At 46.1% G+C, this 24,988-nt stretch overlaps 6 protein-coding genes across 6 annotated transcripts; 2 read left to right on the top strand and 4 right to left on the bottom strand.

The window, feature by feature from the left end:
- Positions 1–976: 976 nt before the first annotated feature.
- On the bottom strand, positions 977–4,656 carry AOL_s00188g271 (uncharacterized protein; the record flags this gene model as incomplete). Its single annotated transcript, XM_011128519.1, has 3 exons — positions 977–1,084; positions 1,153–4,205; positions 4,281–4,656. 3 exons carry the CDS (start codon positions 4,654–4,656, stop codon positions 977–979), a joined length of 3,537 nt encoding a protein of 1,178 aa, XP_011126821.1.
- A 1,353-nt stretch (positions 4,657–6,009) lies between these two features.
- Positions 6,010–7,494, bottom strand: AOL_s00188g270 (uncharacterized protein; the record flags this gene model as incomplete). The annotated part of the gene is made up of 1 exon (XM_011128518.1): positions 6,010–7,494. One exon carries the CDS (start codon positions 7,492–7,494, stop codon positions 6,010–6,012), a length of 1,485 nt encoding a protein of 494 aa, XP_011126820.1.
- Positions 7,495–8,021: 527 nt separating this feature from the next.
- On the bottom strand, positions 8,022–12,494 carry AOL_s00188g269 (uncharacterized protein; the record flags this gene model as incomplete). The annotated part of the gene is made up of 1 exon (XM_011128517.1): positions 8,022–12,494. One exon carries the CDS (start codon positions 12,492–12,494, stop codon positions 8,022–8,024), a length of 4,473 nt encoding a protein of 1,490 aa, XP_011126819.1.
- A 1,372-nt stretch (positions 12,495–13,866) lies between these two features.
- Positions 13,867–14,466, top strand: AOL_s00188g268 (uncharacterized protein; the record flags this gene model as incomplete). The annotated part of the gene is made up of 1 exon (XM_011128516.1): positions 13,867–14,466. The coding sequence occupies one exon, from the start codon at positions 13,867–13,869 to the stop codon at positions 14,464–14,466; it is 600 nt and encodes a 199-aa protein (XP_011126818.1).
- A 994-nt stretch (positions 14,467–15,460) lies between these two features.
- Positions 15,461–15,934, top strand: AOL_s00188g267 (uncharacterized protein; the record flags this gene model as incomplete). The annotated part of the gene is made up of 1 exon (XM_011128515.1): positions 15,461–15,934. One exon carries the CDS (start codon positions 15,461–15,463, stop codon positions 15,932–15,934), a length of 474 nt encoding a protein of 157 aa, XP_011126817.1.
- Positions 15,935–20,881: 4,947 nt separating this feature from the next.
- Positions 20,882–23,734, bottom strand: AOL_s00188g266 (uncharacterized protein; the record flags this gene model as incomplete). The annotated part of the gene is made up of 2 exons (XM_011128514.1): positions 20,882–23,264; positions 23,373–23,734. The coding sequence occupies 2 exons, from the start codon at positions 23,732–23,734 to the stop codon at positions 20,882–20,884; spliced, it is 2,745 nt and encodes a 914-aa protein (XP_011126816.1).
- Between the last annotated feature and the right edge of the window lie 1,254 nt (positions 23,735–24,988).

Below are 24,988 nucleotides of genomic sequence, written 5' to 3'. Positions count from 1 at the left end.
TCTAGCTACGATTATCTTTCTGAATGACGCACGTACTAGCTCTTTAGTGCCCTCCCCTTTCTGTGTGCACGGTTATGCTCATTGCACATGGATTTCTTCATGTCCCTTTGACGGTTGCGCTTAGCCTAGTGATAGGCTTACTAACTTTTTGAGCCCGCAGTATTACTTCTGATATCTCTTTATTACTCCTTCTCTGTTCTTCTTTCGTTTTGTTTTCTTTCATGCGGTGTATATATAGTTTACTTCGTTGCACGTTCTCAGTTTTGTTTTCTTTATTATTGTCAGTTAGGAAGTGGGGTATGATGGTATATGTAGCTTAGCTACTCAAGTAGGTAGATTGTTCACCTTCTATGATTTCATAACTTTCTTTCTTTTCTTTTGTTTTCTTTTCTTTTCTTTACTTTTTATTACCTTAGCTAGTGCTGTCATGTTTATGATAATTATATAAAGGAGAATGAATAAAAAGAGATACACAAAATAATTGCATAACTAAAGAATCTATAGATCTAATGATATGGAGATGCCCCGTCAGCATGATCAGTTGAAGGCGATGGATTGAAGTACACGATACTCCGTATACGCATAGGCAGTGAGAAGCTGGTGCCACGATAATGGGATAGATCGGTACATCAATTATAATCGCGAAATATTAACATCATCGCCTGATATCAGGGCGTTATCTATAGCTTGGAAGCGCGAATCATATCATAGTCGCTTTCTCATTTCAATATAGTTTTCTGCTTTTCTATATACATCTACTTCAATCAAAGATATCACCAAAGAGAGCCCACCGTGCCAATAAATCTCAAACCTTTAATGATGCTCAAGCAAAAGAAACGGAAACGGAAAAAGAAATAGAAGGAAAAAAAACACAAGGATTTAGACTCATGAATCCTTTGTCGAAAGTTTTTTTAGTAAGTTTCCATGCCAATAGCACTTGTAATCTTCCAAGTGATCAGACCGTGCATGCTTCATCTTACAATGGCTTTCCGCCAATAAATTCACTCCATCGCATAACTTCGCTTGGAATACCCTCCTTCCTGGGTAACTTCTCGCTCAAACACCTAGCAAACAGCACAGCCGTCTACACAGTAAACGTTAGTATCTATCTGAATTTATGCGATGAAAAGTATTTAAGATTGAAGAACATACCTTAGGTTCCATAAACAGCGGTACGTTGAAATCGACCGCATTCCTCCTCATAACATAATCCTCATCCAACAAATCTTTGCCTCGGGCAGCAGCAAGGTTGAAAACACCCTTGACGTCCTTTTCCTTGAACAGCTCCCTTAATTTCCTCTTATCCGTCTTTGGGAATTCGACAACCTCGATCTTGGCAGATGGGACCTCCTTCTCCAAGGCCGCCTTAACCTTAGGGTTAGCAGCAAGCAGTTTGTAACCCATTGGGGCGATGTATTCAACGATCTCCCTGAGGTGCGGAGCAGACACATCACCGCCAAGGAGTATACCACTACCAGGTTCTGGAACTGTGAAGTTCATGACGGACTGAATACTAGCCCAGTAAGCTTCAACAAGATCCTTTCCGAAGCAAGCAACTTCTCCGGTACTAGCCATCTCAACTCCCAAGAAGGGATCAGCGCCTGCCAATCTGGTCCACGAGAACTGTGGAACCTTGGTAGCAACCCTGTCAACCTTCTTTGCCATGACATCGACTGGCTCCGGGACAGCAGTGTTGGCAAGAGCCTTAGTTGCAACATCGACGAAGTTGACGCCAAGGACCTTGCTAACGAATGGGAAGGAACGAGAGGCACGAAGGTTACATTCAATAACCTTAAGTTGTGGTTCTCCACCTTCTGGGTTATCGGCCTTAATGATCTGCATGTTGTATGGACCGGTGATAGACCAGGCCTTTGCGACCTTGACTGCGATTTCCTTTACGCGGGCCATTGTGGATTCATCGAGATTCTGGGGTGGCAAGACGAGAGTTGCATCACCAGAGTGGACACCGGCTTGTTCGACGTGTTCGGATACAGCGTGGATCAACAACTTTCCTTCGTGGGCGACAGCGTCGACGTCGATTTCCATGGCACCTTCGATGAACTTAGTGATAACGACCGGGTGATCGGGTGTAACGGCCGCAGCATTCTTGAGTTTCTCCTCAAGCTCGCTTTCGTCACGGATAACGCTCATGGCAGCACCGGAGAGAACGTAAGATGGGCGGACAAGGACTGGGAAACCAACGGAGCGAGAAAAGTTAAGAGCCTCCTCAAAGCTGGTGAGTTCCTTCCATGCGGGTTGATCCACACCAATGCTATCAAGAATTTGAGAGAACTTATGACGATCTTCAGCCTTGTCGATATCCTTTGGATCAGTTCCCAAAACCTTAGCACCAGTCTCAGAGAGCTTAAGCGCAATGTTCTGTGGTAGCTGACCACCAACAGAAACAACGACACCGGCTGCGGCTTCAAGTTCATAGATATCCATAACACGCTCATAGCTCAATTCTTCGAAGTAGAGCTTATCGGCGGTATCGAAGTCGGTGGAGTATGTTTCAGGGTTATAGTTGATCATGACAGTCTTCTTGCCGAGTTCACGAAGGGCAAGGGTAGCGGAAACGGCACACCAATCGAATTCAACGGAGCTACCGATACGGTAGACACCAGAACCAAGGATAACAATGCCATGGTCGTCGAAGGTGACATCGTGAGAAGAAGCGTTGTAGGTGGTGTAAAGGTAGTTGGTATCAGCAGGGAATTCAGCGGCGAGGGTATCAATCTTTTTGACCCATGGGTGGATGTTGAAGTTCTTTCGGCGGGCACGGACTTCGTCTTCGGTGCAGCCTACTAGCTTAGCAATTTGCTTGTCTCCGAAACCAAGTTTCTTAGCCTTCAGCAGGATTTCCTGGTTTAGTCCGAAGAGAGAACCGATATTTAGAATCTCATGATGGCAGTCAACAATGTTCTGGAGCTTGTAAAGGAACCATTTGTCAATCTTTGTGAGCTCATGGACACGTTCTACGCTATAGTTTTCGTGAAGCATGGCCTGACCGACAGCAAGCCATCGCCTATCGGTTGGGTGAGACAATTCATAGTCAAGGTCCTCAAACTTGTCGCCTTGGAAGCCAAGGAAACTAGGGTCGACCTGTCGAATAGCTTTTTGGATAGACTCTTCAAAGGTACGACCGATAGCCATGACTTCGCCGACAGACTTCATAGCAGATCCAATATCACGCTTGACGTGACCGAACTTGCTCAGATCCCATCGTGGAATCTTGGAGACGATATAATCGAGGGAAGGTTCGAAGTTGGCGGTGGTAGTCTTAGTGACAGCATTTGGTAATTCTGGTAGTGTGTGTCCGAGTGCGATCTTGGCGGCGGTATAGGCCAATGGGTAACCGGTAGCTTTGCTTGCAAGTGCAGACGAACGAGACAAACGAGCATTGACTTCAATAACTCTGTAGTCCAATCCATCGGGCTGAAGCGCGTACTGCACATTACATTCACCAACGACACCAAGATGTCGAACAATCTTGATGGCAGCAGATCTAAGCATGTGGTACTCCTCGTCACTGAGTGTCTGGGATGGAGCGACGACGATACTGTCTCCAGTGTGGATACCTAGAGGATCAAAGTTCTCCATGTTGCAGACTGTGATACAGTTGTTGGAAGCATCTCGAACGACCTCATACTCGACTTCTTTCCATCCCTTCAGGGACTTCTCGACGAGAATTTGAGGTGCGAGGGAGAGGGATTGGGAAGATAGAGATTCGAGTTCGTCGCGGTCCTTTGCGAATCCAGATCCTAGACCTCCTAGGGCATAGGCGGAACGGACAATGATAGGGTATCCGATCTCTTCGGCGGCAGCCAATGCTTCCTCAACAGTATTGACAGCGATAGATTCAGCGATTGGAATATCGATTTCCTTCAATGCCTTAGCAAACAAATCACGATCCTCGGATGTCTCCAAAGTTTTGATTGGAGTTCCTAGGACCTTGACACCCATTCTCTCGAAAACACCCATCTTGTCAAGCTTGACACCAACATTGAGACCGGTTTGGCCTCCGAAAGTGAGAAGGATACCATCTGGACGCTCTCGCTCGATGACATGGGAGATGTACTCGGTAGTAACCGGGAGGAAGTAGACCTCGTCCGCGAGGAAATGAGATGTCTGAATGTTTGCGATATTAGGATTAATAAGGATAGACTGCTTGCCAGCCTCTTTTAGTGCCTTAATAGCTTGGGATCCTGTGAGGTTTTTTTATATTAGAATACCGTTCATAACCGTGAATAAATTCTGTTGATAAGTATTGGAGATCTTACCGGAGTAATCGAACTCTCCTGCTTGCCCGATACTCAAGCCACCGCTACCAATAACCAACACCTTGTTCACATCGACCAAGTTGCCGCTACCCGCAATCACCCCCGACTCAAGATACGCCTTCGCAGAAGGTGCGGCCTGAGTTGTATCCTGCACCTTCCTCGCGACCGTCGTGGAAAACGTACGAGCCTGCAGGATAGACTTGACCCTGTGGCCTGTAGTGAGCAAACGTTTTCCGGCGACATTTGGGGCCGCGGCAGGTGCTAAAGGCGGGACAAGCTTATGGATAGCTGTTAAGGAATTGAATGACCGAGTATAAGCGGCGAAGGTGTTAAGCTTCGAAATGGGGATGTTCTTGATCATAAGTCTTTGAGACATGGTGAATTTGATGGAGAATGAGTATGCTACCGAGGCTCCAGTTTGTTTGACTTGAGCTGTGTGAAGAGGGGTTTGGAGGGATTAGATGCTATGCAATATGCACGCTGTTGATACTTTTTTTGTTCCGCTTTTCGGCAGAAAACTATGAGATACCAATTATTGGCAATTAGGAGATATCTAGGAATATGAATATAGGAAGAGTGCTTGGGGGAGAGGGAATGGATTGAGGTTGGACAATTGGGGTGGGTGAGGTTTAATATGATGTAAAATTTTTGGTGGAAGGAATACCTTGCTGCGAAGCGGCGCGTGGGCAAGACAAAGAAAACTCCAACCTCCTGCTACATACTCCCCTCGTGTGCACTGACAATACAGCACAGGGCTCACGGGTACAAGCAATTGCTCATAATCGGCAGCGGGCAATTGGTTCCCTTCGTCCCATCCAAACATACAAATTGCAGCAATCTTGGAACGCAGGTCACACGAAGGCATGCTCGATTCGGGCGGGGAATTGCTGCAGCTGTGGAGTTTATCCACTGACGCTAAGGCCGATGCAGCAAGGTACCGGTCCCAACATACGGCTGTCCTGTGGTTGTCAGCCAGAACAAGCCGGACGGGGCCTGCTAGTTTCCTGTGCTAAGTCTCAAGGAGCTCCCTGGGCCGGAACAAACGATCAAAATTTTCTTCAGATCCCGCCCGGTTTGGCTCCGATTCTGCTTCGCCGATTTCTTGGGCTCCGTCTTTGTTTGCACGTTTGCAGACATCGGTGGGTCATTGATGTATCGCCCGTGGGGGAAGGCAAGTACAAAGGTCAATTGGCTTGCTTCTAGAAGCGATGATGTCGGTAGAAGCTTTATTGGCTACGTTTCATTCTGACAGGCGGTTTTGATATCGATACAGTCCCCTTGTCACAGTGACGGAGGGCGTCCTCAGGTGCTGGCCGATGCCGCTCCACCGAGTCTATGACTCTATTCCCAAATAGGAAGTCCCGAAATGCCACAGGATCAACCTCTCTCAACACATTTATCTACGCACAGTAGACGGTTACGAACTCGGGACTGATAGCGGACACGGCCCAACGGCTATAATTAACGAACGGACGGCCTTGTAGACCTACAAAGTCAACCAAGTATAATGGTCAAATGATTTCTAAGAGTTCCAGAATAGACATTACAACCCACTATTTTTATTTTGCTAGTGTGGCTATTGGCGTACGTACACGGGGCTGGGTATGAGACAAAGTCAGATAGGTTTCGATGATATATACATAAAAAACGTTGTGGGAAGGAGATCGATTATACTAGTCATTAGGTCGAACTCTGTAATGCCTTCCCTCCCGGCCACTTCTGGCATATCTTAGAATTTTTCGCTCGTTTCCGATATTGTTTGCGATCCTATGTCCATAGGGAAATAATCGTCATCAAGAAGCTCCTCGATTGATGATGGCTCTTCAAGATCAATTTCTTCGTCGAGTTCTTCGTTAATTGTATCGTCGGTACCGTGGACACCGTCCCTGACTTCTTGTCCTTCATGTCTTCCCACCTCTTCTTCAATTTCTACACGATTAGGATCCAGCTGACTAGTCATTCCTTGAGCCGAAGCCACATTTTGGTTCCTCCCATTTTGTCTTCTACCGGTATTCTGACTTCCATTGAGATCCAAAACTTCAGTTTGGCTCATACCTCCCGCACCAACTCGAACTCCCTGCCGCGCTAAATTAAGCTCGTTTTGTGCTCTCTCCCAAGCCCAAAAGATTCTCCATGCATTTGCTAGGACTTGTAGATTGTACGTCATCAGAGATTCGAATCTCAGATACCATCCCCGTTTCTCACTTGGGGTATCTGGAACCAGATTGAAACTATCTAGTAGTTCTCCCATTGGGATCTCTTGGTTGGCAATATCTTCTGCAGTCGCCCTCTTGTTTGCGATCAAAGCCTCAAGGTTCCAAATTAACGGGTTAATTTTTTTACTTTGCTCTGCAACTGCGGGGCCTACTTCTCCGATTTGGATATTACTACCCAGTCCTTCTGTCGCCACTATTAGTGGCTCGTAACCGTCGTCAATCTCCAATTTTAGTTGTGGTAGGTACTCCTTCGCTAAGGGGTGGTCTTTGATTGCGTCACCGGTAATTCCTAGAAACCCATTTATATTCCTCATAACAATCTTTGTATCTTCTCTTACCGGGTCCATTGCTACTTCGGGATTGACATGAGTTTCCACGACCTCTCTTAGATACTGTGATATATATCGTTTTGAAGTAAGTGGCTCGTATGGAATCGCGTTGATCCATTTTGTGGCTTCGGTCTCTATACTCCTTATCCCCGCTTCATTCCAATGTACGATACTCCCCGGTCGCAATTTGGAAGGATCGTACCCATACAACGCACCGCCGAACCTCAATTCTTCTCGTATCCTTACGCCCTGCCAACTTTTGCATTCCGGTGATATCCCGTACACCTTGAAGTTTACGACATGTACGCCGCGTATTCGATCTGGATCGAGTAGCATCATAACCCGCGGCTTGGCTTTACCAATATGGGATTTGGAACAGGAACTACCATAGTAGAGGGCTACGGCGAGAGTGGGTTGGCTGCCTGGGCGGTTCCAGACGGCGATCCCCTCGGTTGGATTGCTCAAAAGAAGGTCACTGGCACGAATGCATTCGTATAGACCTTTAACCTCGGGTTTGCCGTTACCGCTTTTAAGAGGATAGGGGCGCGTGAAGTAAGCGCCTTGGCTTACGGCGGCTTCTAGATAAAAACCGGAAGCTGTGCGTATTAACGGAAGGAGAAGTAATGAGATACGTGAGAAGTTCTTGGTAACCAGCGTGGTTGATTTCATGATAGCTAGCTAGGTCGCTTCATGAATTCATACGAAGATACATCGCGACGGAAAAGAAAGTGCATGTAAACTATAAAGACGTGGTTCCCCAGGTGGTTTAGATTGTATTCACTTCATTAACGGCTGGATCATAAAACCACATGCATTATGAGCAAGTTCCTTTGACAATTCACACGTGCAGTCATTTACATATTTCTTTTGCATTCTGGTTCCAGCAACAAATTTATCTCCTTTTGCCTCATATTCGTGGGTACATCAAAAGGCGCGTGCCAAGGAACGTTCAAATTACATGTAAGAGTTAATGATTTAATTAAACTATTAAAGTTACTGATGAACACCGGCATCTCTTGTCTGGAATAAATACTATTTACTCCGTAGTAGTATTCAGCTCCCAGATGTGCGATTAATGTAGAATATATTGTACAAACTACCTTCATGAAGATCGTAGCAAATACACAAAGTCAGTGCATTTAGCGTATATATCTGATGATTATATATTAGACTCGGACCATCACTCTTTGTCATATCTACGAAGGATTCATCTTCCTTTTCTTCACCACCAAGCTATCTTCGGCATCATCCCACCCCCAATCATAGTCTTGGGGATTCTCTAAAGCGTCCATCTGCTCCTCCGTTACAATCATACTACTATCAAATCTTGGACTCGACTCTTGATTTAAAAACTGAGGTCCAGCCCAAGAACGAATATCTCCTGGCTTCGGCCTCCTCCGTTGTTGGAACCTCGCCATAGCTTTCAATTGAGCCCGCCAGGCGTTCAAAGGGTCGGAAAGTAGTTCATTTTCTCTCCTTTCTTTCTCTTCTCGTAGCTGCTGTTGCGTAAATTCTTTGTCCAACATGGGATCAGTGTATTCGTACGGTCTGTCCCAGATTTGTTCTCGTGTTAAGTCAGGATTTAAGCTTTTAGTAAAGGCGGATGGGAATAATGGATTGTTATCTTCTTCCGAAAAAGGATTAACTGCTGGATTTGGTATGAGAGAGCGCAGGAATTGCGGTGTTATATATCCTGGAATTTTCTCAGCGTTTGGTTGTCTCTGGGACTCAGCAGTCTTTTGTAATTGGGATAAAATCCTGGAATATGTGTGCGCTAGATCAAGTTCCACCACATTGGGGTCCTTTAAATTCGGATGAGTGATCTGAATACCCTGGGGTGGCCGCCTCATCGGGGGAGGGCGTAAAAGTTGTTCATCACTGATCGCCGGATTGCGCACCCCTGGCAATATATGACTACCTCTCCCAGAAAATAATGAGTTTAGGTTTGTTCCTGACGAAAATGGTTTGCCCCATATTATATCACAGACCATATCTTGAAATTCTCGATCAGGGTAACTCTCTAGGTTCAGTTCTGGGGTAGCGAATTGTCGACCTGGGGTGGTGACTTGTCGACCTGGGGTGGTGACTTGCCGACCTGTGGTTTCTTGCTGGGCACCAAGTTGGGGTATATCCCCACTAACCTCATCGATGACCGATTGAGCGGATGCTGGGGTTAGTTCTTCTTGAATGTACTGGAAAGGGACCACCTCAGGGCTCAGTTCCTGGTTTCTGTCAAAGATATCTGGTCTCTGGTCAAGTTCGATAACTTCTTGGCCAATGTTGGACTCTTGGTTCCCTTCCTCTTCAATACCTGACGCTTCAAATACTTCAGCCTCCGGCTCACTTGAACCGGTTGCAGCCACAAGGTTGGGCTGCCGCGCTATACTCGGGTTTATTCCTCGTCCTTGTTGTTCTTCATCTCTAGCTGGAGAGGGATCTAGAGATGAATCGCTCTGCTCGACCCTGGATGACCCAGTCCCTCCTCGGGAAGGGCGCAACTGGCCAACTGAAGGCCTATTTAGTAGGCGCTGATTGTTTCGAACCGGTATCTGCCCCGGTGGACCCGTATTAAAGTTGGAGGGTGACGCCCGTTGAAACATGGCAGGTATGTTTCCAGGATTCTCTAAGGGTTCCGGGACATCTTCGTTTTGCCCTACGATTCGCGGCACCCTATCACCAGCAACACCAAAAGTCGGCTGTACATGTTCAAGTTCTGTTTCGTCCTCACTACTTGAAGTATCTAATTCAGGTGCTACGAATTCCTCGCTCCAATCCGGGAATATTACATCGGGGGATGGAACATATTCCTCTTGGTTTTGACCTCCTTGCTGAAGTTGTTGCCCTGCAGTGGGAATTTCTCGATACTCCGGTGCAATGTTAGAAGGCATTTGAAGTCCCTCCTGGCCTTGAATTGGTAACGTCGATTCTGTTGGTTCCTCTTGCATCCGAGGTTCTTGAGATGTGTTCGGGTTTGTGTTAAAGGAAGCCTGAGGATACCTAGATGACACAGGCTCCCCCGTTACTTGCTCTCCAGCGATATTTTGAGCACCAGGAGCTACGCCACTCCTTGAACGAGGCTGCTCTGCTTGCGCCGGCTGTTTTCTAAGTGGGGCTGCCTGCCCTTGCATCCACTGAACATTATTAATTCGAGGCTGAATCGAGCCTCCTCCGAATGGGTTTTGTCGATTCGATGCCACAATAGCCTCCGTTTCCGGGCGTGGGATATTTTGCGTACCACCTGTATCTTGCGGCGGTCGCCCGATCATAAATGGTTCAGATAAGGGTACGCTTTGATGGTCGTTCCTAGTCGGTAGGCCCAATCTATAAACACCTGGGGTCGAAAGTGGTTCAATTCCTGGCCCTTCAACTAGCATTCCACGACGTTCCGGGTTTTGAAGATTGTTCCTAGTTCGATCTTGTTCATCGTCAGAGACTTGCGGTAAATCTACTTGCGGGTTTATATTCGATGTGGTTTGAGGCTGTGTGCTCGGGATCCTCCCTAGGTAGCTATCTTGCCCTTGCGAAAGGTTCGGATTTACCGCCGGCGGCTGCGATTGTTGCATTTGCTGTCTCGCTATTAGTTGTCCACGAGAATCAGCTTGCTCCATTTGGCGACCTGCACCTAATGGCGCTGTTTGTATCTGTGCATATGGATCAGTTCTAGCACTTGTAGGGCCCTCGGATATGTATGGTTGTCGGTTCTGAGTATTAGGTGCCTGTTGTTCCCCTCCTGAGTTTTGCTGAGGAGCTTCCATTTGCATTTGGCCCGGACGATAGCCCCCCGCTAAATTCGATCCTACATTGAAGGCGGCTGACTGTTGGCTTGTATTAGGTTGGCTTCCAACTTGTGCGGCTTCATTATTTGGATATTGGCCACCCCTTGGCTGAGACTGTCCCCAGGTTGGGGGCTGATTTGCAGAACCATTTGGGGGGAGGTTTTGAGTCTGCGGAATTCCTTCCATTCTTTGGGATCCATGTGCTAAACCTTGATTAGGACGATATCCCGGAGGCGGAACTCCACCCCGCTCACCGAGCTCAAAAAGCTGCTGTGCTACCGCAACAGCCTTGTCTACATTCCTTTTGAATACTTTGAATGTCTCGAGCCACTTATGTTTGTCAGATTGTGGGTAGTAGGTCTGCAATATACCATTCATGTCGACTCCCCTTGCGTCCAGTATTCTAGGGTCGTCGCCTCTGACTAAAGCGCCGATCAGATCAGGATGAAGCGGAATCGGTCCTTGTCTTGGTAAAATATATGTATTCGGTTGTTCGGGTTGCCCTTGTCTAGCTATACCCGGTATTGTATTTTGACGATTGCTCTCAGTAGTGGGGACTTCCGCCATCATATTGGCTGTTGAAGGATTACTCGGACTAGATCGTGCCCCTAGTGCTGAACTCTGCCTAGGGTTTATTGCTATCGGTCGTTGAGTTCCCCCGGTCGAAGGATAAATATTACCACCTGCACCGACGCTGGGGTTAATTCTTTGAGATGCTGTATTTGGTGGCGGGGTACCAAGATCCTGCGTGTAATATTGGGGAATATTACCCTGCAAGCCCTGGGAGCTCGGAACATTGATATACGACGAGTATTGCTGTCCCCGCTGGCTTGAAGGCTGAGATGGATTTTGTAATGTATTCCCACCAGGTTGCACATTCGAGCTATGTCCCGGATATGGTTGGCCCCCCGGCAAAGGAAAATTCATGGAACTAGGATTGTTTAGAGACGTCTGCGCCAGATTTACATTGTTGGATCCCCGAACGTCTGAAGCCAATTGGCTACCAGCCACCGAGCCTGTGGCTGCGTTGGTAGCGCTCCCCATTGTCCCCCCAAAGGTTCCTTCCGCTGCAGCTGATGTTGCGGCTAGGCGTCTTCGAATCTCCTCTCCTCTCGCCTTTTCCGTCGCAATATCCTGAAGTAGCTTCTCCATCAAAAGCCTAGTCACGCTTCGTACCAGTTCAGACTTCGTTTCTTCCGTGGACAAAAGTGCTGTTTCTCCTGCCTGTCTCATTAACGCATTTATATCCACTGTTTTTGTCAGAGGTTGAAATTGGTCTTCTTTGAGAATCCTCAGTGCCTTTACCGGTGTCTTATACGGTTTACTTGGATCGGCAGGATTCGGATCCTTCAGGATGACGGTACCCGAAAGATTTTCTTCGACAAATTGGGCGAGAATCCTCCCCGGGTGGTACTCGCCCCGTAAATCAAAAGCTTGATAACTTCCCCAGAGAAACTCGAGGTTTTGAGACGCGAGAGTAAATGCTGATACTCCATAGGGATTATCCGAGCTCAGCACTAAAATGGCGGATGGCAGCGGTAGTTCCCCAGTATTAGGATCTGGGCTTGCACCACAGTTCTGGCCGTTGTAAAAAGCTACTGCCCTTACATTTGTGCCTCTAAGCTCTGGACGATTCCAGACTACAACTGCGTCCATCGCAGTGTTTTCAATCGGCCTATTGGCTGCAATGCATACGTACCCACTGCTCTCTTTTACCAGTATCTCGGCCGGAGAGGTGATGTCAGGCCGCGACCACCAGTCACTCCGGTCCTTGAACAAGTTTAACTGATACCATGCTGCTACACCATCAGTGAAGAACCCGAAGAGAAAAATGAAGAATAAAACAATGCTGTTTTGTGACCTATTCAGGCATTGACCTTGTCGTTTGGCCATTGTTATGGATTATCGAATACATGTGGCCTGTATTGTAGACAAACTTAGTGTTAACATTTTTACAAATTATCGTGGCCCACACCTTCAAAAACGGCAAGACCGTGGATGCGATATCTCCCACAATGCCGATACTAAAATAGCTCAGCGGGCTAACCTTACCACTAAATTATTTCACTCCATATATCTCAATTGAGCGGCTAGTTAGGCCATGCCTTGGGCCTCAAACCCCAACAGAAACCGCATTAACACCTAAAAAAACGGCTTCTCAAATCTCAAATCTATAATCCCAAGTTATAGTACTTTTACTAAATATTACGAGGTGCACGTATCCCGTGTCTTAGCCAACTCCAACTGCAACGGTTTTCCAAATTAAGTGCTTCCACCGAAACGAGATGTGTTTATAATTTACGATATCGTACGATCTCGATATGTACCAGTGGACAACGCGAACTCGAAGATATCGTAAAATACCACAATGCAATGTAATGTTTCCCGCGAGCCCAGAGAGCCCAAGCCCAGGCCTAGCTTCTATTAAAACTATTTGCAAAACGATGAAATTTGTAGTCTTTTTTAATTCGTAAGATCTTAAGAATAGATAAATGTATACCATTTGCCTTCGATTTCTTCCCGCTAGAATTAGTGAAGCGAGAGATAATTCCTCCGCAATGCAGGATTCCTAATTATCGTTGTAGTTGTGTACAGTGTTATAACTCTAACTCCAGAAAAGCCACAAATTGTTGGTATTTCTTTTACGATATTCCCATCCAACATTCCAGTAGCGTTCTATCGGAGTGCCTAAAGCGTCGTTGTCGAAAGGGATCCAACATCGCTTTTCAGCCCGAGAGCAACGAGTTCAAGACTGATGTTGCAACCACCAACTGCCAAGCAGACAACGTCTTCCACATTATACTGAATGAGGACGAAGTGTTCTCCACAATAGCTCAAAAATGGTATTTGCTACGGCATACAATGATTTGTTCAGGCGGTTATGTTATGGGGGTGCGGTGAATCATGGGAAATCAAGGCCTTTTTGGATTGCGGCCTCGAAAAATATCCCATCAGGCTCATCTGCTTAACTGAACTGTACTGGCACACCTTGACATGCGCATGCCTCGTCTATATAATTACAGAACCCCCAACTGTGTGATCCTAGTTCCAGCCAGAATGACATCTCACAAGTTACCTTTTAAATTTGATACCTTTACCTTTGATACCTTCAATTCGTAATTTACACCATTAATCGCATATTTTAAAGTTTTAAACCGTTTTGGGCCCACTGCCTAACCCGTCCAACCCCCAAACGGAGTCGAAGCAGGCATCATCCCTTGTCGACAATTGTTACACAGAAACTTTACCACTCAGACAACACAAAATGCCTCGTTCACCCACTTGCAGTCCAATTTTCGAATTCCCAACAGAGATGGCCACGAGCTTGGTGATCCCGAAGATATCCATAAGAACCCATTCGGAAATCAAGAGTCAAGCATTGTCACCAAGAATCAATCTCAAGTCACCACTTACCACGAAATCCAAATCAAGAACCGGGATTCCAATCATCATCGGAACAAATTGTGATACAAGATCTTCCGAACTTGGAGCGACCGGCCAGTCCGGCGATAAATCTTCACGGGACCCAACTCTTAGGGAATCTGATAATTCTTACTTCGACGTTAGTGCTGAGCCCGACGATGAGGACTATGTCGTTGACGAGTATTCTCATGCGGGTCAAAAGTCAACCGAAACAGTGGTCTATTCGAAGAGTTTGTCAACACCCCATTCTCCGGAGAGTAGTATCAGCTCTCAACCCTCTCTAGCAGAACAATGCTTGATGCAGAAAGAGTTTCGAGTTGAAGTTAGGGAATATGACGCCGAGAAAGCCGAAGGCTCGGAGCAAAACGACGGGTCGGAGTCGGATCAAGGATGTTGTGGCTGCTTCGGATGGCTAGCAGCCTTCTGGAAGCGTGGGACCTGACTCACCAATGTCGGGGACGCTGAAAAGAGGAGTTATTACCCCTCAAGTATCTAACTATGAGTAGATACTTGAATATATACTATCGTATTTGGGGATGTATCATGATGTCACAGAAACAGACCCTATCACAAAAATTTGACATTCAATGGTTCTTATCTCTGCTTGGGAGCGTTACATATAATGCAGGGGTCAGCATGCATAACGCCTCAATGAAAGCTCTGGCGATGAAGTTCGCCCCACTTTGTAACCTTGGGATAAGGATTTATCATTGCATCGCGAGTACGATAGATGCGCTTACGCCACCTTGTATATAATACGATGTGGAGATGTGTTGAAAACAAGGAAGCTATTCGTTGAAGTATACACATATGGAGGAGCTCAAGCACTTTCAAATTTTATTATTGCAGCTATACGTGTACGCTATCTTCCGTCGCTTTCTGTTACTTTAGTTCATGTTTTTGGTCAGCCTGGTTCAGCTTCCTAGCATTTTTTTGATTGATATTACTTTGCTCGGAATTTGGTGTTATGGATCCTTCTAGCGGAATACTGCATTGTTTGACATTTAAGGCGTGCCCTTCCGAACTGTGATGCATCGGTGCGGCGCAGTCTTGCGTGAGGGGATGATATGCTTATGTTTAATGGAATTTCACTTTTGGCAAGAGACTAAACGCGACCCTATCCTCCTACGTGTACTTTCACAGATCCTACATTACTGGTTTTTGCATTGATCAATTGACTAGGGTTTGAATATCAGGTCTAAGAAGTTTTTTCTATAAGTGAAAGGTCCCTGCCCGCCATTTTAGTTCGGCTAACTGACATCATGATACCACCCCGTCTGGTCGATTAAACCAATTTCAAGTCACCTGTTTTGTAAAGGTCGTACGATATAATACACATTTTCTATCAGGTATTATCCTGATATTCTCCTCTAGACAATCAAGACCACTTCCACACAATAAACACCGCCCCGAGGCAAAGCTTTTCAAAATCAATCATGGAAAAACGAAAGCTACCTCCTGCGCCATTCAAACTAGCAACCTGGAAAACAACTACAGGAAGCTGGACTGACGCAGATTTACAAATATCTGATCTCCTCGAAAACCCAATCACTCGGGCCGAGCAAACAAGCGGCTTACCATGGATATGCACTTCTGATACTGTACTCAGGGACCATATCCACAACCACACCACCGCACTCAATAACATGCCGGAATTAGACGGTACCGGGTGCAAATACTTTCTTCACAAGGGAGGTATGACGGCAGAGCGTGGAGGGGCATGGGTTTTACATAAATTAGCAAATGCCTTCGAGGTATTTCGAGCAGCAGGTGGCGTTGGCTACCACGAGGAGGAAATCCTGGAAACTGGATGCTCTAGTCGGGAGCGTGATGGTTCTAGCGCTAGTTCTACTCGGTCGCGGTCAAGCCTTTCGACCCCCTATCTTATCCGCGACCGCGACTATCGATGAGGAACGCGTGGTGAGATTACCTGAAGGGTGAGAGATCAAAGGACATTGAATCTGGTTGCATATTTTGTATGTAATGTTTAAACCATCTTAAGGGCTTGTCGTGTGCATAGGCAAATATCTTAGCTCTCGACGTATAAAGTCAAAGTTTTAGCCTTTTAGTTAGTATTACAATGCAATAAAGCCAACTGATATGATTTAAATTTCAATCCTTAAAAGAAGAATCACATATAGATACAAGATATAAAAATATAGAGTAAGTCCCCAGTGTCTTTTGTGGATTAATTGTCTCGTAAACCAGAATGCACCTCCGGTTGGGTCCAGCAGCGGGCAAACCGAGCCAGTTCAACCGAAAATATATAGATCTTGTCAGGTAATTAGGCAGCACATCGTAGAGCTCTAAAGCTCTTGTTTAACCTGGCCGATAACTATATCACAGGTTAACTCTCTCTAGATCCCGCACCTTCACCTCCGTCCCTCCCGTCCTTATTCCAATTGTATCCCTGTCACTATTATATTTACAAGTCACACAATATTTTGTGATACCTGAAGCGCCCTCATTTCCGCTGCAAAGAAAAGACAACGGTCCCTCCACAAACAAACTCGACATATCGCGATGGTTGTCAATGAATAAATCGCATTTTCAGCGCGCCGCTGCAACTAGAGTAAATACTCAAGATATTTGTGAAGTTGGGTTAGATCCACGCACGCTCCAGACTTCTCTTTGCTGTCGTCTGGGTTCCATTGATTAGTTCCCATGCTTTGGCGTCAAGTTTTTGGTTGTTGTATATAAAACGCTAGAGATATCTAGCGCTTTTTGGTTTATTGCTATATCGTTTGGGATACTATAGACCTAGTTCCGAGGACAAAAACTTCAGTCGTAGATATGAAACCACCCTTTTGCCAGTTTGTTCTTGTTCTATCCGACATATTTTTCGCACGGATATTAACCAAGAGTCTTCGTACTCCTAGTGATAATAATTGCTGGAGATTATGTAGCTCCATTGATTTTCTTATGTCTGCAGGAGTTGGATGAGTCGATATAGTCCTAATTTTACGCTGTGACCATTTTATGAACAGGGATACCGCTTCGGTTTCCATCTGTTTTATGACCCGCAATCAATTGAAGAATCCCGGGCAGGTGTTCTTGAAGATTGTTTATTCTTTTCCCACCCTACCCATCTGTATTCACAGAGCTAATTGATCGATAAGAAAAAATCGCAACAGGGGCAGCCAAAGCTGTGGTTAAATTTTCCAATAGCACAGGTCGTACTCCTGGCAAACATGTTTCCCATCCACATTTCCATTTTATTTGGTAATATGCTTGGCTAAAGGCTGTGCTGTAGACGCTGTCCAATCGGCCAATACGATGTTCGGTTAGATTTTTAGGGCACGAGCCTTAAAGGCTGGATCAATTCCATAAAATTGGTACCCTGCAGGCCAACGAACCTGATGGCCGATATTGTACACTTGAACCCTTAAAGGGACAGTCTACAGAAGCTTGACATCTGTATTATAGTCCCTCATAAGTTAAGTATGCGCGTATAAGTCGATTAGTTAGCCGAAGGAGGCCGAGGACTGAGACAGGGAGAGTAGAAAGTGTCGAAAGCGTCGAAACAATCCATTACTAAATGTCGTCCGCGGCCGGCAAGATCTTGACATACATGCACACACGTAGCTGCCCCAACCCGACAGGATATATTATAAGTTGATTAGGTAAAAGGATTGTAGCATATGCGCATTGCATGACCAATCTGCGTTTCAGAAACCTGGGGGACTCTCCCCATAACTCGGTTTGCCGAATTAACACAGCTGCGCAGGGTTTACAGTCTCGGGTGGTGGAAATAGGCCATCATTCGAGTTGTAGTTAGCCTGTGTATTATTGTGTTTGTATAGACTTCAACCTGTGGAAAGCAACGTCCCAGAGATATATCCTGTGTAAACTGCTCCAGTGAATTGTTAGGCGTCGTACGGCATTGAATTTGTGTTAATCTTCCCATTGTAACGGCGCCATAAATATTTTCATCGCTTCCAAAGGTTCCCAGCTACAGCCAGCGGACAAAACCGAGATTCGAAGGGATACATATTTCTGAACTGACGGAAGAACCTTATCCATTTTCCCAATCAGCAACTGCTATCGTGTCGAATTTCCGAGTCCTTTCCCATTTCGTACGCAGTTTCCCTTAGGGCCCTTCTCCAATAGGCGGATGTTAGGGCAGCAAAAAAACCGTCGATTTATCAACAGCAAGTCGCATGAATCGACCGTGCGTGCTCGACGAATACAAAACACATCACTCGATCCATTGAATAGGCTCCCAACCCATCTCAGGGTAATTTATAGGGTGTAATAGAGAGGGTCTTGCCATATTAGCAAAAACCCCTCGTTTAGCGGGACTCGACTCCCATTTCCGGCCGTGAACTTGGTAAGGCTAAATATTGACCAAGAGGGTGCCGATGGAGGAGCAGAAACAGAAGATGCCAATATTTCGGCAGGAAATCTCTCCCTTAGTGAACCATTTAAAAGAAAATTCAATATTTCCAACTGGCTAAACTATAAAGAGGTCCTGCCCACGAATTTCCCGCGCAATCAGGATCAGGAATACTGAATGCTACAGTGTGATCGTATGTTCGATGATTCGTAATCGCCAAACGTCGATAAAATCTGCCCTGTCTCCAGTATTCCTCGTTGATCTTCATTCAGAAGCCATTCCAAAGTCATTCCAGTTAACGTTGACTGACTATTGGGTTTGAACTTCAAACCACATGTTATGCATGTTGCATCTTAGCGCCCAGGTCGATCCCGTGTACTCGAAATACTCCATTAGGCGAAACAGGCGGGCTCATTACCATCAATTCTCAGCTGCGGGATTGATCGAGATAGACATATACTTGGAGAAAGGTGGAATCAGGGATATATCGATATTATAAGACAAACGAGGAATATAATGGGTCCGCCAGGCACGCCGTTCATGACCTGGGATGCGCGCTAGCGCTCTTGGAATGAAATCCTCTATCTTTTTGTTGTTATATATCGTAGAGTAATAGTATAGTATAGATGTCATCGGATAAGTTAAGATAAAGTGAAGTGGTATATTAAATTAAATTGGCCGCAGGAAGATCAGCCTGGTGGCCAAATTTGATCTTCCTATAGACCAAACAGAGAAATCCCAGAAGGCAAGGGATGAAGATGGGATATATATCCTTTTCTGTGTCTCCAATACCACTTAGCATCTGTTACATACGTTACCTCCCTTTTCAATAGACCTAAGAGAAGAAGGGGCTCACTAACTGATCCGATATGTAAGTAAATTATAACACCAACTTCATGATCATAACATTATAATCGAAATCTAAAACTAGACTAATCGAAATCAACAACTTCTTGACATGAGATTACATGATCATGGTAAATACTTACTTAGTCATGACAAGAAATTACATATTTCAGCGCCCTAAATCAGAAAACTCCCACCCTCGCCACTTCAACATGTCAGCCGTGCTGTTACACAAGCGTTTTAGATCTCATGCTCTGCATGTGAATCACATATATCCCACGGGGGTACTAGTATAACCATGGGAATAAAATCTAGATCTCAATCAATAGATCGATTCTTTCCAACTACTGTTTAGAAGTTATAGTTAAACACTATCTGGTAGCCATGCCAACGTTGGTATCTATATACGTCGGCGTATATTGTATCGCGACGCCTCCAACTTACCGAGTATCTGATGACGTCTAAAACTCCCCCAAACCATGTAGCATTGCACCTAGTCAGACGAATAACCCCTACAATCATCGATTGGACAAAACACCTTGGCGGAACCCAACCCAGCTCCCTAGAGATTCGGAGCTATCCAGAATCAATCCCTGGTCCAAAAAAGCCCAACATCTTCATTTCTTGATCTCAAACACACACCCTGTGACGATAGTCTGAATATACCCTAATCAAGCCCTACACATCTTAAAAACCCCTGTAAAAACTAACAAAGATGTCAAATCTCTATCACTGTGTAAAAATGTCCGGAGATCATGCAGGACCGATACGGCACATCATACCACACTAGCAAGTTCAATACAGATACCGACACTCTAGAATTCTAACCATCTTATCTTAACATCACTTACTCGCGCAGCGCTCTAGCTCTGATCATTAGTTATACCTCAATGCCTCAAATACAACTGTCTCAATTTTTTCTTTAAAAAAATAAAAAAAGTAAGAAGATAATATGCATAAGTAGATATCTATCACATCATGAAACAACCTCCCTTCACCACCCCACCAACATCTCATAATATCTACCTCTACCTCTAGTCTTTCTACTTCTAGACCTCTATCCCCGCTTCTGCATCTACCTCCCACCGGCTGCAATCGCTCATTACAAAAGATTTTCCATCAAAAAGGGGGAAAAAGAAAAAAGAAAAAAGAACATAAAAGGTCAAGCTAAATAAACGCCCAACCTGACAATAAAAGCTTCAAAGAGCATCAAAAGAGAAAAGAAAAAAACAGCAATTTTTGTTTCTTCAAAAGGGACCAATCGAAAACATAACAATTGCAAAGCCATGCCGAAACTTTTTCCAATTCAAGAAATCAATTCAGTCATGACTTTTGATTCAACGCAAAAAGAAGGGGAAAAAAAGAGAGCAAGGGGGGAATCATAGTTAGTAGTTAGGTTGACAAATGAAAAGCGGATACATTAGACCATTACAACAATGTTGTAAAGAATATTTTTTTAGAACAGGGGTCCCGTGAGGAGGAAGGAGACATGTCGTGTGTCAAGTTACAAGAGTGTCGGCGGCGAAGGGAATATACATGTCGAGTCGGTGTCGGAGAGGGGTAGAAATAAGAGTGAAGTATGTGTATCCAAAAGCGAAAAGCGGGAAGTAGAAAAAACCTTGTTATCCAACCAACAACCGCCAATCTATCACCAAACGTGACATTTGTGATCCGTCTAAAAGTCATCCAACGGACAATCGACGCTGTCATGACCGTCCCTCTCGCACAAGGCACACCATTTCTTCGGATCCATAACCCCACTGCTCTTCCCAGCCACAGGTGGCAACCCTTCATCATCATCATCATCCTTCGCCGCACTACTAACATTACCCGATGATCCAGCGTTTCCACTAGGAGTCGTAGCCCTTCCCAAACTGACCCCACCTCTTCCTTCATCCTCTACATCCAACGAACTCCTTCCTGGGTTGACACCAGCGGCATTTAACGGCAGTGGTGTCATACCAGCTTTCTCAAGCGTGGAGAAAGTAGCAACGCTATCCTTCTTATCTCCACTAGTAGAGCTCTTACCAGTGAACATCTCAGTGCAGCTCATTAGATCGTGACCAGGTTTCTCACACAAGTCACAAAATTGTTCTTTCGCTGGAGGTGGTGGAGGGGTGGCTGGCAAGGGGGCATCCTTTTTTGGTGGTGGAGGTGGCGAACTAGACGCAATGATTGTTGGAAGTGGTGGGAGAGCTGATGTTGGTGGTGGAGGCCCACCGAATCCTGGACCGTTGATGATATCTTCTCCATCATCATCATCGATATCGGTGAGTGCAGGAGAATCCTCCTGGAGTCGTGCCTTCAAACCATTCTTCTTGGCTACGCCAGCAACATCTTTAGTAACAACAAGGCTCTTCTGTTCTTCTCTGTTGGCCGGCATCGTGATCTTCAAACCCAATGGCTCAGGAGTAATACTGGTGGCACTAGCACTATCAGTAGTAGCAGCAGTAGCAGCAGCAGCATCGGCCTTCAGTATCTCAATCTCCTTCTCCAATTCTTCCTCCCTTGCGTTCTTTCGGTCCAACAAACCCTCCAAATCCTTAATCCTCTCTTCCAACTTCTTCTTCTCCTCAGGATTGCCACCAGGCGCCCTTCCGCGTGACAAACTAGTCATCAATGCCTTCAACCCTCGGATCTCATCATTCTTCTTTTCGACCTCGGTATCCCCGTTCTTAACTTGGTCCTTCAGATCGTCCATTCGTCGTTCGTAGGCTCCAACCTTTTCTTTCTCTCGACGTAGCTCCTCCTTTAGTCGTTCGCTTTCCCCCCTGCAATGCTCGGCTTCAGCTCGAGCCTCCGCTTCTCCCCGTCGCGCGTCTTCCAAGCCTTCCTCCAACTCTGCCACCAACCCTTCCAAGCTCTTCAGCTGCCTTGCAACACTCTCAACCCCTCCGTCCATGATTCCCCTAGCCATCCCAGTCTCCTCTTCCCGTCTGTTCTGTTCCTCAACCATCTCAACCCTAAGCCGCTCGCTCTCCCTAAGCTCAAGTAGTAGATCTTCAACTTTCTTCTCATAGACTCTTTCGGTTTCCGTAGCCGCCATCTCTAAAGTATCAATCGTACTTCTAAAATCGGCACGGTGGGCATCAAAATCCACTTGTAACTGTCCAATTTTGTCGTTCCTCTCTCTCAACAAGTGCCTTAACTGTGCAAGTTCTAGTTCCTCTTCGCCATCACCGCTATTGATGCTTATAGAACTAGTCTTTCTTCCTAATCCCCTAGCTCCGTTCATTTGTGCTGCTTGTTGTGCTGCCTGGGCTTGCTGTGCTTGTTGCTGCTGTTGTTGTGCGGCAACACCATCTGATAACAACGACTGGAGCTCATTAAGACTACTTTCCATCTCAAGCAGATTATTCGCCTGCTCCTTCAATTGATGATCTTTAGCGCTCAGCTGTGCTTGGAGGATAGCAATCATTCCCTTATCTTCCTCCTCTTTACTCATTCCTTCTTCTCGGCTCATCCGTGTAAGTTTTGCAACAAACCCAGAAGGGGAATTGCCATTAGCTTTAGGAGTAGCCATAAGATCTTCGACAGGTGAAGAGTCCGTGAATGACATCGAAGAGCTAGCACGAGGAGTTGATTCCCTTTGGAATTGTGAAGGTTGTGAAGGCTTGGAATTGAAGCCTGGACGAAGCCCACGTGGGTTCTGTGAGACTATTCTGCGCCCGGGGGTTCCTGGTGGAACATCACCGGCGTTGGAAGAAATACTGCCAGCCCTTACACGGCCACCAATTGGACCCTGAGGACCCATGCCGGGTGTGGGAGATGGCGAAAACATACGGTTGGAAAGGCTACTTCCTGACCGTGGCGTACTAGGTAAGAGACCTGGGCGCGGTGTGGCATTTCTTTGAGCTGGTGATTGTGGTCGCGGGAGGGATGGGCGACCGAAGGGCTTCTTAGGTGGCTGGAGGGGGGATGAAGCTGTTGGCTCAGCTGGAGAAGTGACGACCGAGGGGGTATCAGACTTGACAGAGGATCCGGAGTGGCGTAGGACCGCTCTAGACAGCGGGAGGAAGATTCCAGAGTGGGGGATTGATGTTGTGAAGTATCTCGTGCTGTATATATAAAAGCTTCATTAGCCCTTCCCAATTCCAAGGATCTTCTTTTCACCCCTTCATCCTCGTGAGTGCTTCAGTATTTCAAAGAACGGAGAAGAAACTCACCCTTCAACCGTCCCATCGTTCTTCCCATTAACCGCATGCGGCCCTTCAAGTTCAACTCCAACAAAGACACCGGGCTTCCCTTTTACCGTTCCAACAAACTTGACAACTCCGTACATCCCACCGGGGACATTAACCTTATCCCCAATCTCCAGCCCGCCATCGCTGTCGCCGCCATACCCACTATCCTTAGAAGAGCTATTCTGGACTAGCTGGTTAAGCGACTGTTTCCGCGCGAGAACCGTGTCGGGCGATAGCATTGGTGGCGATATCTGAGGCGGATTAGGCGTGTTTGCGCCAGACGGCAGTCGGAGACGGGCGAGAGAGCGGCGTGGACCTGCGTTTGGAGTTCCCGGTGTCGTCATCCGAGACTTTTAGGAGCAAACTTAACCGTTTTAAAGCTCTTCTCACTTTTGCTGTCAATAATAACAGGTATTATCGATAAATTGGTGGAGAAAGAGGGGGAAGGATATCTTGATTGAAAAAGGGGAATTGTTGGAAATAAGAGGAGGTGGGGTGAGGAATGTGAAGTGGTGTCCGAGATTGATAGGGTCGATGCGAGCGAGGGTAAGCGAGCTAATAGCTTCGTTCCTTTCCCCTGTGGCTATCCGTTGGAGACGAGCGATTAAAAGGAACAACCAGCAGCAGCAACGGCAGATCTGGAACTATAAACAGGGTCAAGAGAATATTAGCAGCGACACCCCGAATAAGACTGCGACAATACAAGGTTGAATAGTTGAAAGATGAGACAATGAAACACTCAAACACGAGAAAGTCAATGCATACACAAACAAGTACCAGACTTACCTAACACCCGTCCGTTTTAAGAGGTACAGCTATTGTAAGGTACCTGATGAGGTAGCAATGCTTCGTACACCCGACGGGAAGCTCAACGACAGGTTCTCGTTGCAGGTACTAATAAAACCCTCCTGACGATCCAATCAAAGACGTATACATGCACGTGTCAGCGAACGAGCCAATTGGAGAGGTAAAACAACAATATCATAAGCGATTCGTCAAGACCAATGTATCAAGATCGTGAAGTCATTCGTCAGAGGGTAATTGGGATGGTGATGGTCGCAGGTTAGGGGTACATGATGGAAGGGAAGAAGAGTAGGAAAAGAAGGTAAGGGAGGAAAGCGATGGGATGGGATGAGGTGAAGTGAAGTGAGGTGAGGTGAGGTGATGTTGATTGGTGATTGGAGTCGAATTAAAGGGGGAGAGCAAATAGAGGGTAAGTCGGTCTCTCTTTCTCTCTCTCTCTCTCCCTCTCCAGAACTCGCTTTTATTTACTTATCGTCACGGACAGACAGACATAAATTACATCTACTAGTACTTACGTACAATGTTGACATATTGGCAGTACGATATCCCCGGATCCGATTCCGCGTTATCGATGTTATCATCATGCATTTGTTCTGTTTTGTTATGCATGTTTCCAGAAGGCAGGTGTTCTCGCCTGGAGCTAATGCGACTGCGACCACCCAAGCCGGCTGTTTGTAAACACGCCAAGCTGCAGCATGACAACCACAACCTTCACCCATCATGATATGACTGGGGGGTCAACGCTAGATAGATACTCGAGATGTTGTGAGATATGTGAGATAGTGGAAAATAGA

Source organism: Orbilia oligospora (genome assembly GCF_000225545.1).
Source record: "Orbilia oligospora ATCC 24927 unplaced genomic scaffold scaffold00188, whole genome shotgun sequence".
Taxonomy (NCBI): domain Eukaryota; kingdom Fungi; phylum Ascomycota; class Orbiliomycetes; order Orbiliales; family Orbiliaceae; genus Orbilia; species Orbilia oligospora.
Note: the sequence above shows the minus strand (reverse complement) of the source record. Positions and strands in the feature narration are given on the sequence as shown.